General features: G+C 45.5%; 1 protein-coding gene across 4 annotated transcripts in view; it reads left to right on the forward strand.

Annotated features, from left to right (window-relative positions):
• FARP1 (FERM, ARH/RhoGEF and pleckstrin domain protein 1) overlaps nt 1–17,002 on the forward strand; it is a 380,271-nt gene that overhangs the window by 281,243 nt on the left and 82,026 nt on the right. For 3 of the 4 annotated variants that reach the window (XM_049853257.1, XM_049853258.1, XM_049853259.1), the window contains exons 10-13: nt 1,473–1,636; nt 3,251–3,319; nt 5,967–6,042; nt 7,109–7,760. In XM_049853257.1, the coding sequence (XP_049709214.1) occupies nt 1,473–1,636; nt 3,251–3,319; nt 5,967–6,042; nt 7,109–7,760 (961 nt within the window). The remainder of the gene's footprint in view (nt 1–1,472; nt 1,637–3,250; nt 3,320–5,966; nt 6,043–7,108; nt 7,761–17,002) is intronic. The other variant, XM_049853260.1, reaches the window with a different exon arrangement.

Genomic DNA, 17,002 nt, shown 5'->3' on the forward strand with positions numbered 1-17,002 from the left:
GTCCACAACCAACCTGCATTGTCAGTTGCTGACATTTCTAGCCTTGGCCCCCACCAAGACACCAACAGTATTGTGCCATTTTCAGACACACCCCTGCTGACACAAGAATTGTCCCTGGCACTCAAGTCCCTGCCGTGGCCCCCAAGCCTCTGACAGAGCTCATTCTCAGGGGCCAACCATGTCCTTCCCACTTGCTTTCCATGTTGCTGCTGTTGTTAGGTGCTGTCAAGGCGATTTCTATTCATATTGACCCCATGTGACAGCAGAACTGTCCTGTAGGGTTTCCTAGGCTGTCTATCATCTTTGCAGAACATCGTCAGGTCTTTCTCCCACAGAGCCGCTGGGTGGATTTGAACCACCAACCTTTCGGTTGGCAACTGAGTGTTTAACTATCATGCCACCAGGGCTCCTTCTACTCCCCATAAAACCCCTAAAGAGTTTGCTCAGACCAGGACTGGGCCGGGGAAGGGAAGAATGGCATCTTCTCCATCTGCCGGAAGTGGCGATGGAAGAAGATGGGTGATATATCCCTGGTGTCCTCAGCCAGAATTTAGAGCACTCTTTCCCATGGAAAAAAGATTATAAATGGCAGCAGAGGTTTATAGTTGAGCTACAATATGGATTAAATAGGCTCTTGTGGCCTGACCTGGGGAAAAAACATGCTTTATAACTTCTTCTCTATGGGAAAAATGCATTTTGAGTTCTAAAAAAGCTGACTTACAAATGAAGAATTACAGCCCAACTTGTTTGTAAGTTGAGACTGCCCGGAACTGTGAGATCCCCCAAAATAGTTGGAATTGCTTGGAATGTCAAAGACTGTGGTTCCATTTGTTTATGTATATTTATATAATATGGCCCCTCAAATCAGGAGCATTCGGTCGTGGGAGTAGAAAATTACTCTCTTCCCTTCTCAGAATCAAAGGACATGAATTTTTCTTTTGTGCTCCAGAAAAAAATTTCATTTCCTGTATGGTTCCTGGGGCCACTTGGAGGCTTAAGCCATATGCTATTTTATGGAGAAAAGACGTAAGACTAATACTCAAAGTTGACATGAACCCTGAGCAAGAAAACAGAAGAATTGTGTCTCAGTGATTTTAAGGAGGCAAAAAGGGAATTTTGGTACTTGGAGTTTTTTTTTTTTTTTTTTTAGAGGGAAATGTAAGCCAAGTAAACATAATTTGTTGGTGAATTCTGTCAAAAGAAATGCTATCGCTTCCACTGGATATGTACCACTGACTGCTGTTAGTTCCTCTACAGAATTTTCTGGGGAAGAAGATGGTTGAATGGTGACAAGGTCTTATCATTAGGGACAGTTATATTTTACTAAATGTTTCAATTTAACCCATGCTTTATGATACACAATTAAAAATGTCTTGGATAAGTTGGTTTTCTCTCCCTTTTCTCTTATTTCACACGTGAGAAAGATGTCCGTGGGTGATGGGAAAACATAAAGCGACATTTTCTCTTTGTAGAGCTCCTACCAGGATACCTTGGAATTCCTAATGGCCAGCCGGGATTTCTGCAAGTCCTTTTGGAAAATCTGTGTGGAACATCATGCCTTTTTCAGACTTTTCGAAGAGCCCAAACCAAAGCCAAAGCCTGTTCTCTTTAGTCGAGGCTCGTCCTTTCGGTTCAGGTGAGTTGGCCGCTGCACAGCTGTCCTTTTGCTGCGCAAGCGCTTCTCCGTGAGACTTCACTTTTCCTAAAGCTATCCTAGCCTTGGTGGTGCAGTGGCTAAGAGCTTGGCTGCTAACCAAAAGGTCGGCAGTTCGAATCTACCAGCTGCTCCTGGGAAAACCTATGGGGCAGTGCTACTCTGTCCTGTGGGATCGCTGTGAGTTGGAATTGACTCGACAACAACGGGTTTAGAGGCTGTCACAGCAGGTACGGAAGGAGGGTGCTCATTGGTCCCCAGGAGCTGTGGCTGATAGAGGTGCTGCAGGCTGCTTGTGTTGTCCTTGCTGTGTTCCTTCTGAGCATTAGCCTGGCCTGTCCTCGCTGTGCTCCTTCCGAGCGCTAGCCTGGCCTGTGCTCGCTGTGCTCCTTCCGAGCGCTAGCCTGGCCTGTCCTCGCTGTGTTCCTTCCGAGCGCTAGCCTGGCTTGTCCTCGCTGTGTTCCTTCCGAGCGCTAGCCTGGCCTGTCCTCGCTGTGTTCCTTCCGAGCGCTAGCCTGGCTGTCCTCGCTGTGTTCCTTCCGAGCGCTAGCCTGGCCTGTCCTCGCTGTGTTCCGAGCAGTACCCTGGCTTGTCCTCGCTGTGTTCCTTCCGAGCGCTAGCCTGGCTTGTCCTCGCTGTGTTCCTTCCGAGCACTAGCCTGGCTTGTCCTCGCTGTGTTCCGAGCAGTACCCTGGCTTGTCCTCGCTGTGTTCCTTCTGAGCACTAGCCTAGCACTAGGCAGTCTAGCCTGCCACAGGAAGCTCCAGGCAGGATTCTCCAATCGAGAACGGATTCACTGTCTCTGCAGAGGTGTCTTATTTGCATTTGTGTAGCTTTGTAGAATGAAATGTCAACTTGCCCATCGTTGGTTCATTTGTACATTCATTCTTTCAACAAATATTTGAGTGCCTCCTGGATGCCAAGTACCATTTCAGGCATCAGGGGAGTACAATAGTGAACAGAATTATCCCCACTGTCCCCCGAGGGTATGGCCACCAGACACCCTTTTAACTCAGTACTGAAGTCACTCCTAAGGTTCACCCCTCAGCCAGATTAGACAGTCCCATAAAACAAAATGAGATTAAATGGGCACACCAGCCCAGGGACAAGGAGGAGAAGGCAGGAGGGGACAGGAAAGCTGGTAATGCGGAACCCAAGGTCAAAAAGGGGAGACTGTTGACACGTTGTGAGGTTGGCAACCAATGTCACAAAACAATATGTATATTAATTTTTAATGAGGAACCAATTTACTCTGTGAACCTTCATCTAAAGCACAACTTAAAAAAAAAAATTATCCCCACTGTCATGAAACTTACAGACGCTTGGGATAGTTGCTTAATAACCACACAGTTATGAAGTGCATGGAGTTAAGCAGGCATTTTTCTGTTCTGTAGAAAGGAAATGTCAAGAGATTGAATGGACACAAAAACACTGCGTCTCTTAGGATTGCTTTTATTTCTGGCCAGCTGAGGAAACCCACATTTTCCATTACAGAAGGGGGGGCAGAATAAAAGATGGTGAAGTGTTTGTGTTTGTGTGTTTAAACGAGAATGCCTTGGTGTCTTCTCTTCCTTCCCTGCACGGTCTTCATGCTAGCGGTCGGACTCAGAAGCAGGTTCTCGACTACGTAAAAGAAGGAGGCCATAAGAAGGTGCAGTTTGAAAGGTAAGGGAAACGCAGATGCCATTTCTGACTTGACGAGAACCATGCTCTCCAGGTAACAGGCATTGCTGCTAAATATTCTTCACCCAGGCTCAGTAAGTTACCATTAGACAGTAAGTTAGTATCAGACAGGAACACTGGGGCCCAGGGCGCTGACTCAGGTGTAAGATGGGGCGTGAAGAACAGACTGAGAGAACCAGGTAAGGGCAGGAAGAGAGCTGGCAGACGGCAGGAATGGGAGAGCAACAGGAGATTACGTGAGGATCACTGTTGTGTTAGGTGCCGTTGAGTCGATTTTTGACTCATAGCAACCCCATATGACAGAGTAGAGCCGCCCCTTAGGGTTTGCTAGGCTGTAGCCTTTAGGGGAGCAGATTGCCAGGTCTTTCTCCTGAAGAACCGCTAGGTGGGTTGGAACTGCCAACCTTTCGGTTAGCAGCCGAGCGCTTAACTGTTGGGCTGCCAGGGCTCCTCCGTGAGACAAGACACTGTAAAAACTTGCTTAGCAGTGAGTCGTTAAAATATTTTGGGATTTAAAATGAATGTATTTCTGTAGATTTTTTAATCAAATGAAGTTTGGAGAAGAAGAAACAAGATTTATTATTGCCGTTACTATTAGCAGCAGCAGATACTGGTAGTTCTTACGAAGTGCTAGGCGCTGTTCAGGTGCTTCACACCAGTTCCCTCACTGAGTCTTCACACCAGTGTGTGAGGTCCGGACTGCTTTATTCCCGTCTTAAAGCTGGAGACAGTAAAGCTCAGAGAGGCTGATTAGCCAGGGTCTCGTAGGCGGCTCCAGAGCCCACGCCTTAGCCCTGCTGTGTTGCCCGCAGAGCGGAGGAGCCGAATGGAGGCAGTGAGATCCGGTGAGGTAGGAGAGTCCCAGAGACGCAAGCACGAGTTCCTGTGTGCATTTTAAAAATTTTTTCTCTTTTCATTTTGATACATTTAAACATTATGATAAAGTACAGAGAATAATGCAACAAACACCCATATTCCTCCTACTTAGAATTACCTATTTTTACATAAATAACACAGTCCTTCTGTTTGCCAACCATGCCCTTTCCCCTGGGGAGGTATTTTCGTAATCACTTCTATGCCAATTTTTTTTTCACATGTTACTGTGAAAAAAAAAAAAAAAAAAGAATCAGAAAGTGGGCATTACTTGTATAAAAAATATGGTAACAACTATTAAAAATTTTGACACATTTATTTCTTGGGTTTTTTTCTCTTATTTCTAGCTATTATTGCTATGGAAACCCTGGTGGCATAGTGGTTAAGTGCTATGGCTCCTAACCAAAAGGTCAGCAGTTCAAATCCACCAGGCACTCATGGGAAACCCTATGGGGTGGTTCTGCTCTGTCCTATAGGGTCGCTCTGACATATGGCTAAGAACCCCTTCAACAAAAAAGAAAAAGAGTAAAACAGTTGCCCTTGGGTTGATTCCGACTCATGACAGCCCCGTGGGTGTTGGGTTGATTCCGACTCATGACAGCCCTGTGGGTGTTGAGCAGAACGGTGCTCCGTAGGATTTTCAAGGCTGCGACCTTTCAGAAACAGGTCACCCGGCCTTTCTTCCAAGGCTCCTCTGGGTGGGTTTAAACCACCAGCCTTTTGGTTAGTAGTTAAGCACTTACCTGGTTGTACCACCCAGGGACTCCTCCTTGACCCTCAAGCCCCCTTTATTTCCTTCTCCCATCTCCAGAAGGAACAGCTGGGAAATTTGAGCTGCTGCTTTTATTACACATGCATGAGTCCAAACCGTATGTGGAATTGATTTGGGTGTGTGCTTTTCCACGTTTGTATGCTGCGCCATGCTGTGTTTAACTCCGCTCCTTGCTTGTTTAACCCTACCCTGTTTTTGAGATGCATTTTAAGTGTTTTCGTGGGCGATCAGCAATGAATCTTTTCAGTATCAAATAAGAAGTGCCCCAGTTCTCTTTCTAATTCAGAATGTGGATGCTCCAGGGCTTTTTTTCTGTATTAATTTGGAGGCTTTTGAAGAAAAACTGTACATACATCAGAATTTAATCTCTGTGTATTTATAGTTCCATGAGTTTGAGGGCCCAAAAATGTTCTAATGCTTGTTCAGTGGGGTGGAGAGTCAGTGGACCGAGGACGTAAAAAGATAAAAGAGGGGTCTTCATGATATTAAAGTCAGTTCCTTCTGCAACTGAGTCCATAAACTCACTAACTCATAGATTAGGCCTTTTCCTCTGAACTTCTAAAGAGTTAGCCAATTAGGGGTAATTAACATCTCTTATAGCCTTGAACTAGAAGATAATCACCCAAAATACGTGAATTGATTCCATATTGTTGGGTGGTAGCTTACAGCTTAGAGCATGGGAGGGCCAAGCCAACCTCTCTCTCTCCCCTCAACGACTTTTTAGTCATGACTGAATCATTAATGCTCCCTGAAGCAACCCTACCACTAGAACTGGAACGGGTTGTAGAGGACCCATCAAGGTTTACGTAACCCCTGAACTGTGCAGGTGTTATGAAAAGGGTGCCAGCAGGTCTGTTTCCAAGTAACATTTGTAAAATTTCCTTTGGGTGCCTTCGTTATCGAGGAAGGGCCTTATGCTGCTGAGATTTTTCGTTAAAAAAACAAAAAGCACTCACACGAGCCGTCTTATGTTATTTCTCCCAGGAAACACAGCAGGATTCATTCCATCAGGAGCCTTGCGTCACAGCCCGCAGAGCCGAACTCAGAAGTGCCAAAACAAGTCAGTACTAGTGGTAAACTCTTACAACTCTGTTTTTCACAAAACTTCCGCTGCTGAACACTGTGGTTCACGGCATGCTTTCCGGCTCTCCGTACCTCACTGTTGGCGGTGGGGGTCCCATGGTGCGCCCTGGCTTTGACCACACGTAGGTTTTGTGCTCTATGCCCATCGGCCTGGGTTCGGCAGGCCCTGGAGCGTGTCCAGTTCTGCAGCTGGCTTCCAACCGCAGTTCAGCTGGGTGTGAGCTAACCCAGCTTAGGGGGGAACCATCCACCGGAGCCGGCAGAGCCGAGCCCACTCTCCAGCCGAATGGCACCTGCTTTGCAGTGGACAGGTGTAGCTCCAGGTTGCCGCGGGCCAGAACCCTTCGCTGGCATGGAACCGGGCGGTGAGTTCCCCTGGCTGATGTGACAGGGCTTTGAGCACAGTTGGCAGTGAGAGATGTTCTCACTCTTGCTGTGAGGGTGGCGAGAGCTCGTTTTTCCTGGAGTTGGTTTCTGGGTGAGTTTTCAGGGTTTTCTCTAAGAGTGAAGAACTCCGCGGGGGAAGGACATGCAGAAGACTGTATTGTGTGAATCAAAAAAAAAAAGTCCTTAACCTGTCCATTTTGCCCTTAGAAGTGTAAGTGAAGAAGTTTTGTGTCTTTTCTCTGGAATTTGTGTCAGCTTGTTCCTAGAGGCCTGTGATATTTCCCCCTCTCACTGACCACACTTGCTTTCAAAGCCGCCTTTGGACTAGAAGGGCTCTGTTGGTTCAGAGAAGCTTGTCTAACCCTGTATGAAATCGTGGGTCCCACAAAGCAGAGACAGTGCCCAGCCCATGCTGCTGGGACCTGGTGTTCAACGAGTCCACGCTGTGGAAGAACTTTTTGGATGATGACCAGATGCACTCATGGGGCGTGTGTGTTATCAGCTTGTGACCCAGCAGTCCTTTCAGCTGCTGCAGGCTCACGGAGATGTTTTTACATTAGACTCTGACTTCTCTCTTTTTTCCCATAGCTCTGGTCTGACCGTCTCCCTTCTCTCTTTTCTCTCTTCGTGCCTTCCTTTTCCCCCACCCCACCCAGTCTCCACAGAGCACTGGCCTTACCTATGGAGAAGGTGCTGAACTGCCAGGTGGCCAGAGCTGCCAGCAAGGAAGAGAACTGAAAGTTTCAGCTGAAGAGCCTGGGCCGCAACAAAGTCCTTCTCTGCAGAAGAGCCCACTGGGTAACAAGAAGGCAGATGGAGCCATCATGGTGACAATGGAGGAAGAGGAGGAGGCCGTTAAGGATAGGAGCCAGCAGAGTAAACCTCAGCCCCTGCAGCCAAGCACAGGTCCAGCATCCAGGGCTGCTGGAGGCAGCAGCGCCTCTATCCCTTTCATTGACTGCAGTGATGTAGATAGCGAATACGATCTTCTCAGAGAACAAGTGTCCCAGTCACGGTCCCAAACAAATGACAATTATGAGGGTGATTTGACTAGTGGTGTGTATCTGCTCTCCAGGGATGAGAGGCAGATAGAGGCTAGGCATAGGGCTTCCCTTCATTCTGTAAAGTCCTCCCGGCCTCCCTCCAGAGAATTCATTGATGATGATTCAGCAGACATAACCTTTGATATCAGTGGGAGCCCGAGACTCCCAAGACATAGCTCTCTGATAGATGAAATGTTTAGGGGCTCAGGTGATCACAGCCCGCTGGCCACCCCGTTGTCTCCCAGCAGCAGAAGCTCAAGTCCAGGTATGAGCTGGGACAGGACGGGGTCTCAAGGGTATGTCTCTGAAAATGAACATGATGGTAGAGAGAAAGGTACAGGAGAAGATGCACTCCCGAAGCGGGGCCCTCATGAAAACTGTTCCCCTCTCTTGCAAAGGCCATACTTGCGGAACCTTCCTAATAGATATAATAAGTCAGAGACAGATCCGCTCATCCTTAGCCAGGTCGTGTCAACCCTGGAGGAAATAGATAAGCTGGATGGCCATGGAAAGGGAGGACTGGTCAACACGGCTGCTTCAGGACGTAAACTGCTGGCTAATGGCTCCCCTCTCATGGGATCGACCTCTAAGATCCCTATCACGCAGCCAGTGTGTGCTAGCATCATGGGGGACCACCAACTGGCTCCCCTACAAATGACCGAGGGCTTCACGAGCAGTGAGAGTGAATCCAGTGATTCAGACCCCGAGCTGGTGAATTCTTCCAGCCAGCCCCTGGTGTTTGGTAACCCAGCAGTGCTGAGCTCTCCTTCCACACCCCGAAGTCAGAAGCCCACGGGTGGCCTGCATTTGCGGGAGGAGGAGGAATGAGGAGGCTAGGAGGTCCAGAGTCCAGGGTTTCAGTGGAGATCATCAGTTCTAATGGCTCGCTGATTTTTAATCAATAATTCTTAGAGGAAGTTTTGGACAGGTACGTGTTTAGTTAGGGTATGCTACCTTCTGAAATCTTTTAAGAAAAGTAAAACTTCGCGCAGTGACTTGCTTCCCCCCACAACCCCAGAAAAAAGGTGGACAAGATAATAAGCAAGTCAACAAGTTATCAGGAGCTTGCATATCTTACTGGGTGAAGGCTGGGAAGAAACGATGATGACTCTGGTCATGTATACGGTGTGTTATATCTATGTGGACATTTTCCTTGTTGTTTAGTTGTGCATGCAGATCACCGTCCTGTTGTTTGAATGTTGGGACCAAAGTGTCATTGAGACCACATAAAATGTGTTGATTTTACTTTCTCCCCCTTCTTTAAAAGAAGGGCTTGGTCTCCCTGCCTCATAAAGTGAGGAATTAACAAAATTCATGGATAAATGTAAGCTTACTGCTAGTTGAGATCAAGTGTTGATGAAATCTTAGTCAAGAATAATGAGTACTTGAATGGGGTGTGTTTAGGGTTATTTATTTCTCCCTTCCAGACTTCATATGAAATGCTGTGAAGGTCGTCAAGCCTTCCGAAGTGGAACTTAAATGGGTTTGCATGGGTGAATCAAATTGTTCTGTTTTCAGAAATCCTAACTCTGGCCCTCAGAATCCCTTGGTGAAACACAAGTGCTGCTGAGTGACAAGGAAGGGAACAGTCCTACCATGCAGCAGGCACCGCTGTCACCAGGAGGTCAGCAAACTAAGTGCCTGTCTTTGAATCATGCACAATATAGAGAAGGACCCATTTCCAGTCTTGTTGTCCTTGGAGGGTTTAGATGCACACATTTACTGCTCACACTCTTGTGAACTGTGTACACTTTTGGGAACAATGACTTCTGGATGTTTCTCTGAGCAAGCAGGACAAAAGGAAGCATAAGTAGTAACTGGTTTGACTTCTTTTTAAATCTTGCTCGCCTATGCCAGTGCCTTCCACTCGGCATTCCCATGTTTTAGATTAAAGAGCCTGGTTTTTACTTGCAGCCTTTCTCAACCGTAGGTGCACATTGCATCACCTGGGACATTTTTTCAACAGTGATGCCAGAGCTCTGACCCCAGAGATTTTGATAGAATCGGTTTAGGGTGCACTTGAGCTCCCAGATGATTCTAACAGGCAGCGCAGCCAGGCTCACTTCTCTGCCAGACCTCCCTGCCTTCTAGAATCTAGTGGGCTGTGTTGACAGTGTTAGCTAAATGAGTGGTTTGCTTGCAGAGTAAGAAAAGCATCACAAAGGAAATGCTTTTCTTATTGTTTGTTGTTTGGTACTTTGCAGTCTTTGGTACTTTTTAAGATAAATTGTATAGTAAAATTTGTAGACCTTAAGTACCTACAAAATTATTGACAAGAGTTGTAACTATGGTATATCCCTGACATGCCGCCATGCCAGTGGCCTTACTAGGCTCATCCTATGACTTTCTCACGGGGAATACCAAGCCTGTGTAGGGAACTGAGTAGAATTTGGCAGCAGTCATCACAAATACAAGTATTGACTGACCTTGTGACTCACCAAGGATTCTCTGTCCACGTGAATGTCGATAAGTCTGTTTTAAAGATTGTGAAGACTTAATCCATTTTCATACAAACTTTTTTATGACACTTACCTAATGACTTGATTCAGTGCATGATTGATGAATCAAACTGATTATTGACCAGTCAGGAAGATGTCCACTGAAGTAGTCTATTAGAGGCTTGCTGTAGATTTACTTATTTAACATAATCATCGGATTTTAAAATTCTAAGGGGCCTTAGAGATCATCCAGCGCAATCCTTTATTTTATGGGTGAGGAGACTTGGTCAGGGAAGGCTAAGGGATTTCACACAGTCGTGCAGCCACTGCACGACAAAGCTGGAACCAGAACCCTGGTCTCCAGACTCTAGCTTCTACACTGTGTGACATCTTGGAGCAGAAGGGCCTTTGTGATTCCATATCCTGATTTTGGAGAGTCTTGTGGATTAATAATAATCAGATTTGGGGACCAAGAACCATGTAGACTTTACTTAGGCAATCACAAATCCGTAGTAGGTGGTGTGAACCACCCCTTTTTGTATAGTGGAATTTTTGCGGTTATAACACGTGTTTGCATATTCTCTTTGGGACTTACATGTGAAATTGCTTTGCTGTATAAAAATTTAGTCAAATGTGAGTTAAGCAGAGTCATTTTGGAATCCTGTGGTTCATTTGTGTAGGTAGTTGGTTCCAACAGGTTTTCCTTTTGCCTCTGATTGTATGGTAGTCTGATAATGAAATATGAACAATATGAATGAACAGTAGTTGTTAACTTGCCTATCATATGATGCAAATCATCAAATGAGAACCTCTAAAGCAAAACGTACTGCAATAATAATTTTGCTTTGCTTTTTCCTAAAGAAGCGATCTCATCTGAAGTGTTTGAAAAGACTGGAGGTGTACTTATCTCTATATTGACAAGATTAATCACTTTTATGGTTGCTCGTGGGGTTTTTCTCACTGGTTTTGTACCCATCAGGCAGCTCAATCTCTCTTTCTTGGCCACTGTTTATGAAAGCAGTAGTCCTGATGCAATTAATAGTGCTTAAGTGGTGGCGTAGTAGTTAAGTGCTACAGCTGCTCACCAAAGGGTCGGCAGTTCGAATCTGCCAGGCATTCTTTGGAAACTCTATGGGGCAGTTCTACTCTGTCCTATAGGGGCGCTATGAGTCAGAATCGACTCAATGGCACTGGGTTTGGTTTTTTTGGTTTGGTAAGATAGAGGAGGTATAGTTTGCTTAGGGGCACCTGGGTGGGGCAGACAGTTAACACTCAGCTATTAACTGAAAGGTTGGAGTTTCAGGTCCACCCAGAAGCACTCTGGAGAAAGGCCTGGAGATCTACTTTGAAAACTCAGCCATTGGAAACCCTGTGGTGCACAGTTCTACTCTGACACACATGGGGTCAACATGAGTCAGAATTGACTACTCGACAGCCACCGGTAACGGGTGTACTTTGTTCAAAAGTCACATATCCTGATGTGCAGAGAATATTCACTATTGCCTCCCAGGGAGCTTGATTCCAGAAGATGGGTCAGAGAGTAAACTACTTAAGCATTCTTTGAGCCTGGTGGAGCAAGTTTGCCAAGTGTGGTGCAGAGCTCAGGAAAAGCCACAGCCTCTGCCCTTCCACCTTCCATATTCTGGGACTTTTGCAAGACTCCCATCCCCAAGTCTTCCTGGGCCTCTGAAGCTTCACTGCGGCCTAAGAAGGGCACGCAGGTGCATAAAGCTGAAGTAAGATTAGGGGGAAGAACAGTTGGGGGTGGGTGTGAGTAATAGGTAGCAGAGACTAGAGACCTATAAATTTATTCATATTTCCAAAGTGGCTTCTCAAGACCTGTCACCCAGCCTTTCTAAGGCAACAGCTACTGTAAAGGCCGCCTGAATCAGCAAGGAAGACAGACCTGCAGATAACAGGATTTTTGTGGCTGGTCAGTGGGATGACATCTTAAGGTCATGGGTGTACGACAAAAGCCACATCTAGAAACAGAAATCTTGAAGCCGCTCGGGGCTACTAAAGGGCCTCCTGGCATTAATATATCTTTCCTCTGCTGGGTATTATTTCAAAATATGTAAACTGTAGACTCTTGTTGCTTTTGCTGCTGCTTTTTAAGGACAAAGTAGGAACCCAGGAAATTCTTTTAGCATGAAGAAATTCATTTAATGAGCTCCAGAGCTTAAAATGAGTTGCTTCAGCTCCTTTGACAGCCATCTGTATGCCATTGACAATATTTTATTAGACAGGCATTTAATTAAAGGAAGTCTGTGGGCCAGATTTCTTTTCTACATATGGGATTCATATGGGGAATTTCTCACAAATTTATCGTACCAAATTGGGCTACATGACCTGCTCTTAAAATGTGAATAATGTCCAATTTTATTGTCAAGAACTTCTTTGAAGATTCAAACCAAGTAATACTAAAAAAGCAGGACTTGCAAAACTAAAAAAAAAAAAAAAAAAACAGCCTGAGCCTCTTGAAGTTTTCACCAAGTGTACAAAATCCGGCCTGCTCTGAATTTGAATCAAACTTGACTTGCCTATTAGTCCTGGCATCATTTTGATCAGGTCGTCAAGCAATTTCTAAAGGAAGAAAAAAAAGTGTCATTTTAAATGTAGTTAAAACTTAATGTAGATAAATCACCTTTTCTATCTACAATCAACATTCGTATGCCTTTAATCAGTAAAACAATACCGATATTTCAATACAAATAGGCTTGGGGGAGTGGTAGCCATTAGCCGGTAATTGGGTTACAGGTAGATCCCAGCCTTAAATTAAGAAATCTGTGACTTCTGTAACCATCAGTGTTCTTTTGAGTGTGTTTTGTTCTGTCTTGATCCCTCCTGTGGCCATGTTCAGATTAGCCAGGATTTTGTTAAGAGCCTCAGGGCTGCCTTCCCAGGAAAGGTGTTTTCTCTGGACCTTCGGGTTGTCATCTCAGCGTCCAGCCTCTGAGAGTCTTGAGCTTAGCTCCTCCTAGTATGGCTTTCCTCTAGTTCCATGGCATCAGCCGATTTTCATTGCTGCTAAACTTCACAAATCAGACTGCAGTCCCTGTAACAGAGCTGGTTTCTTTGAACCTTAAAGAGGTGAACATTCAGAATAAGCCATTGCTGGTAGCTCTCCACTGAGTTTCCCGTCCAGCGTTGTTAGCCAGGTCCATGGGAACACATGCAGGAAAAAGGACAGTTGAGTGAGCTTCTGTGAGCAGTAAGTGATTAAAGAAATTTGCTGTGGCTTCTTTAAAGAATTTACTGGTGGTGCTTTTTCCTTGTTAGTCCAATTTCATGTGTTTCTGTTTAATTGAGTGAAACTTAATACAGGGAAAGGAAACAGGGCCTCTGGTGAGTGTTGTGCATACCCCTAACACCAGTTGCTGGCGTTTAATGTGAAGCCATGACTTTTAGACCAAAATTAGGATGCTGCTTAATCTAGCGGTTCCCTTATTACCACCAATAACAGTAATGAAAAGCAAAAATCCCTCCATGTGATGATTTGGCCTCGAGTTGCAGGCATCAAAGACCAAAATGTGGCCTGGCTGCCACCTGTCTGGATACATAAAAAGGGCTGCTTGTTGTTTCCTTGAATAACCTCGAGAGAGATTTCTGAGCGTTCCCCTATGAACAGAGGTGGTAAGTCAAGTGCTGGTTTGTACGCCATAGATATGTTTGGGTGGAAGGGGATGGAGTCTTGTTATGAAGAAAGGCCTCGCTTCGTAAAATAAACGGCATAGCCCTGCAAAGAAACCTAGTTGAAACCTCTGGCCCAAGAAACTTTTTTTTCCCCAATGAAAGCAATTAAACACCCTGGTGGAAGTTAGGAAGAATTAGGAAATCTTTCTTTTAAAGCTTTAAAAATTAAACAGATCCTGGTTTGTTCGGGATGATTTCCATGTGGATAGGCTAAGGCGCAAACATCACAGCTTAGCCCTGCACGCTGAGCCGGCGGTATCTCTTTGGTCTCTGGTGTGGGGCTGTGGAGGGCAGTTTGTTTGCTTCTTAGTGGAGGGTCTAGACCTGGTTACTCTGCTGTGCCTTGGGGTGGAGATTCTAGACCCGGTTACTCTGCTGTGCCTTGGGGTGGGTTTATAGCTGAAAGTAGGGAGGATTAGCCGTGACTTGTTGCCCAGGGTATCTGAAGGACTTGTGTAGTTCAGGCAAGCGCTCTGAGGGCAGTCATGGACAGTGGTACTGGGTGATACTTGATTCTGCTGCTAGGTTCAGTCTAGAGACTTCTGAAAGCCCAGGAGTAGTTGGAAATCTATGAAAAATGCAAAAGAACCTAAACCAAGGGCACTAAGGAGGGGAGAAAAGACCACCTGTGTGTGTTTATAGACTGGAAACATTTTACAGTGATAAACTTTAGAGTAGGAGGCAGAGGTGGTACATGGAGTATTTAGATAATAAACCCAAAACCAAACCCAGTGCTGTCGAGTCGATTCTAACTCACAGCGACCCTATAGGACAGAGTAGAACTGCCCCATAGAGTTTTCAAGGAGTGCCTGGAAGATTCGAACTGCCGACCCTTTGGTGAGTAACCGTAGCAGTTAACCACTACGCCACCAGGGTTTCCGTTTAGACGGTAGTTCTTACAAATTCCCCAAATGGCACAAACAGGTAAACCCTTGTCTACTAGCTGAAAGGTTGGTGGTTCTCAACCCACCCAGAGGGGCCTCAGAAGAAAGGCCTGGTGATCTTTTGTCAAAAGGTCACTGCCAAGAAAACCTTACGGAGCAGTTCTGCTCTGCACACATGGGGGCGCCATAAGTCGGAATTGACTCAGCAACTGGTTTTGGGTGTTTTTTTTTTTTTTTCTTTCTTTCTTTTTCTATGAATCTAGATTTTTAACTGGCTCCAAAGGAGGAAAAAGTAGAAAAGTCATTTTGGAGCCAGCATGGCGTGGTGATGGGCCTGTCATTACGCACAAGCTTTCTGGCTCATGAGGTTGGGCTAGCAGCTCTTTTTTCCAGGACCTCAGAGTTCCTTTGTAAGAAATAAAGCATTTGTCACCCTGCCTGCAGTGATTTATAGGAAGACCAAAGACAGATCTTCCATAGTTGAGAACTCACACCTGCTGCTTTCACCATAAAGCACTTAAAATGGCTGATGGGCTAAATCCCTGACCTTCACCCCTTTCTGCCTAGAAAGTTGATGTGAAAACCCAGCTAACCAAATTTCACAAGCTTGGCCTAAATGATTAATTCGGTTCCCATCTGTTCTCTCTGTGTGTACATTTAATACTATAGAGAATATATTTTATTAAAAATGTCTAATGCACCAAATTAATTTTAAAGTAGAAAAGGCTGAGGACTTCATTCTCATTTTTGTCATTTGTTTAATAAATTTGAGAAAATGTTTTTCTGTTGTTCCATTGTATGCACTGTGTTGTTGGCATGTACCTACCTGGGAGAAAGTGCTTCTTTCCCCGTGTTCTGTCTTTATCCTCAAAGCATGGTATCTCCCTGCCCTGCATTGGTGCACCATTGTCTGATGTCTTTTTTTTTTTTTTTTTAAACACTGCTGAATACACGTTTGTACTCAAAATACCTGTTTCCTCTAGAATACAGTGATCCTGCTCACTAAACAGCTAGCTTTTACTCAGAAGCATCCTGGGTGGTCAGTTTGGACCCTATTTCACTAAGGGTGGGGAAGTAGAAGGTGAATGGAAGGGTTTACCTTTCTGATGGAGTCCCCGGGGGTGCAAACTGTTAATGCACTCAGCTGCTACCCGAAAGGTTGGGTGTTCCAGTCAACCCAGAGACTCCTCAGGAGAAAGACCTGATGATGTACTTCTGAAAAAAAATCAGCCACTGAAAACCCTACAGAGCACAGTTTCGCTCTCCAACATACATGGGGTCACTATGAGTCGGAGTTGACTCACCAGCCTCTGGTAACCTTTCTGATTTCCTCTTGGAGTGAGGCCTGCCCTTTGTACTTTGGGCAGGGTGATGGGGAGGTGGTCTTTGGAAGCAAGCAGGATCACTGTAATGGGGGGAAAGGTCTCACTGAAACAGAAAGCATCTGTGGCCGTGGCTTACATAGGGTTGCCTAGACAGCCACTGAAGGATTTGGCTTCATCTTTTGAACGCGAAGACCTCTCTCAACAGAGGCTAGAAAACTCCACAGAGATCATGTCTATCAGAAGATTTAGCTGTATGTGGGCTTCATTTGGGGAGGGGAGACCTGTGGGCTGCAGGATAAACCTCACCTCGCTGAGCCCCGATTGGCTTCTCATGGCCAATACTAGCTGTTCGTAGTTTTGGTGTGTACCCAAAATGGAGGCTGTCACAGATACTGTCTGGTTTCGTCTCTCCACTGCCTGAGGGTGCTGTGTCTCAGTAAAGCATGGATTAACGCCATGGGAAAGACTGCTGACATCTGCAATAACAAGGAGTTGGTGATTTCTTTAAGCATGGAAAGCCATGCTCCTGGAACAGTGTATGCATGATATTACTATCTCTTGTTAACCTAAACTGAAGAGGCTTTCGCTTGTCCTAACAGGTATCTTGCTGTAAACACTGTCAGTGGTTTAACTGTTCAGTCCCCTGATGGCTGGAGCTTTGTCCAGAGTACAAGATGATATTTTTCATTGGTACGAAGCACTATGTTCCCCAACCCAAATATGGTCACCACCACCACCATATTCAGGCAAAGGACGCCTCTCCTTTGTCTTTTTCCCGTGCGTAAGAACAAGCTAGCGCATTCACTGTCATTTCTACATGAGCGGCCTTTCTCTGTCCTTTTCTCCAAGTTGCATTGTGGTTGCTTTTCTGAATAGCTTGGTGATGAACTGCTGGCTTGGTGGTGAGCTGCCTATAACACTTCTTAAAGGAGCTTGGTCTGAGAAGCACATGTACGTTATCCCCAGCACCTTAAGTTAACCAGAAGAGGACAACACCGCTCACGTGGGTAATCCTATATATAACCTGGTCTTTCTTGTGGAACCTTGTAATTTCAATAAAATACTGCCAGCTTTTGTCACATGTCCCATTCAGGGGCGGGAGTGACCCAACTTAGCTATCATACTATAGTGTATCCTGCCCATTCAGGAGACCACCCTTCATTTAAC

The sequence above is a fragment of the Elephas maximus genome, chromosome 14 (assembly GCF_024166365.1).
Source record: "Elephas maximus indicus isolate mEleMax1 chromosome 14, mEleMax1 primary haplotype, whole genome shotgun sequence".
Taxonomy (NCBI): Eukaryota; Metazoa; Chordata; class Mammalia; order Proboscidea; family Elephantidae; genus Elephas; species Elephas maximus.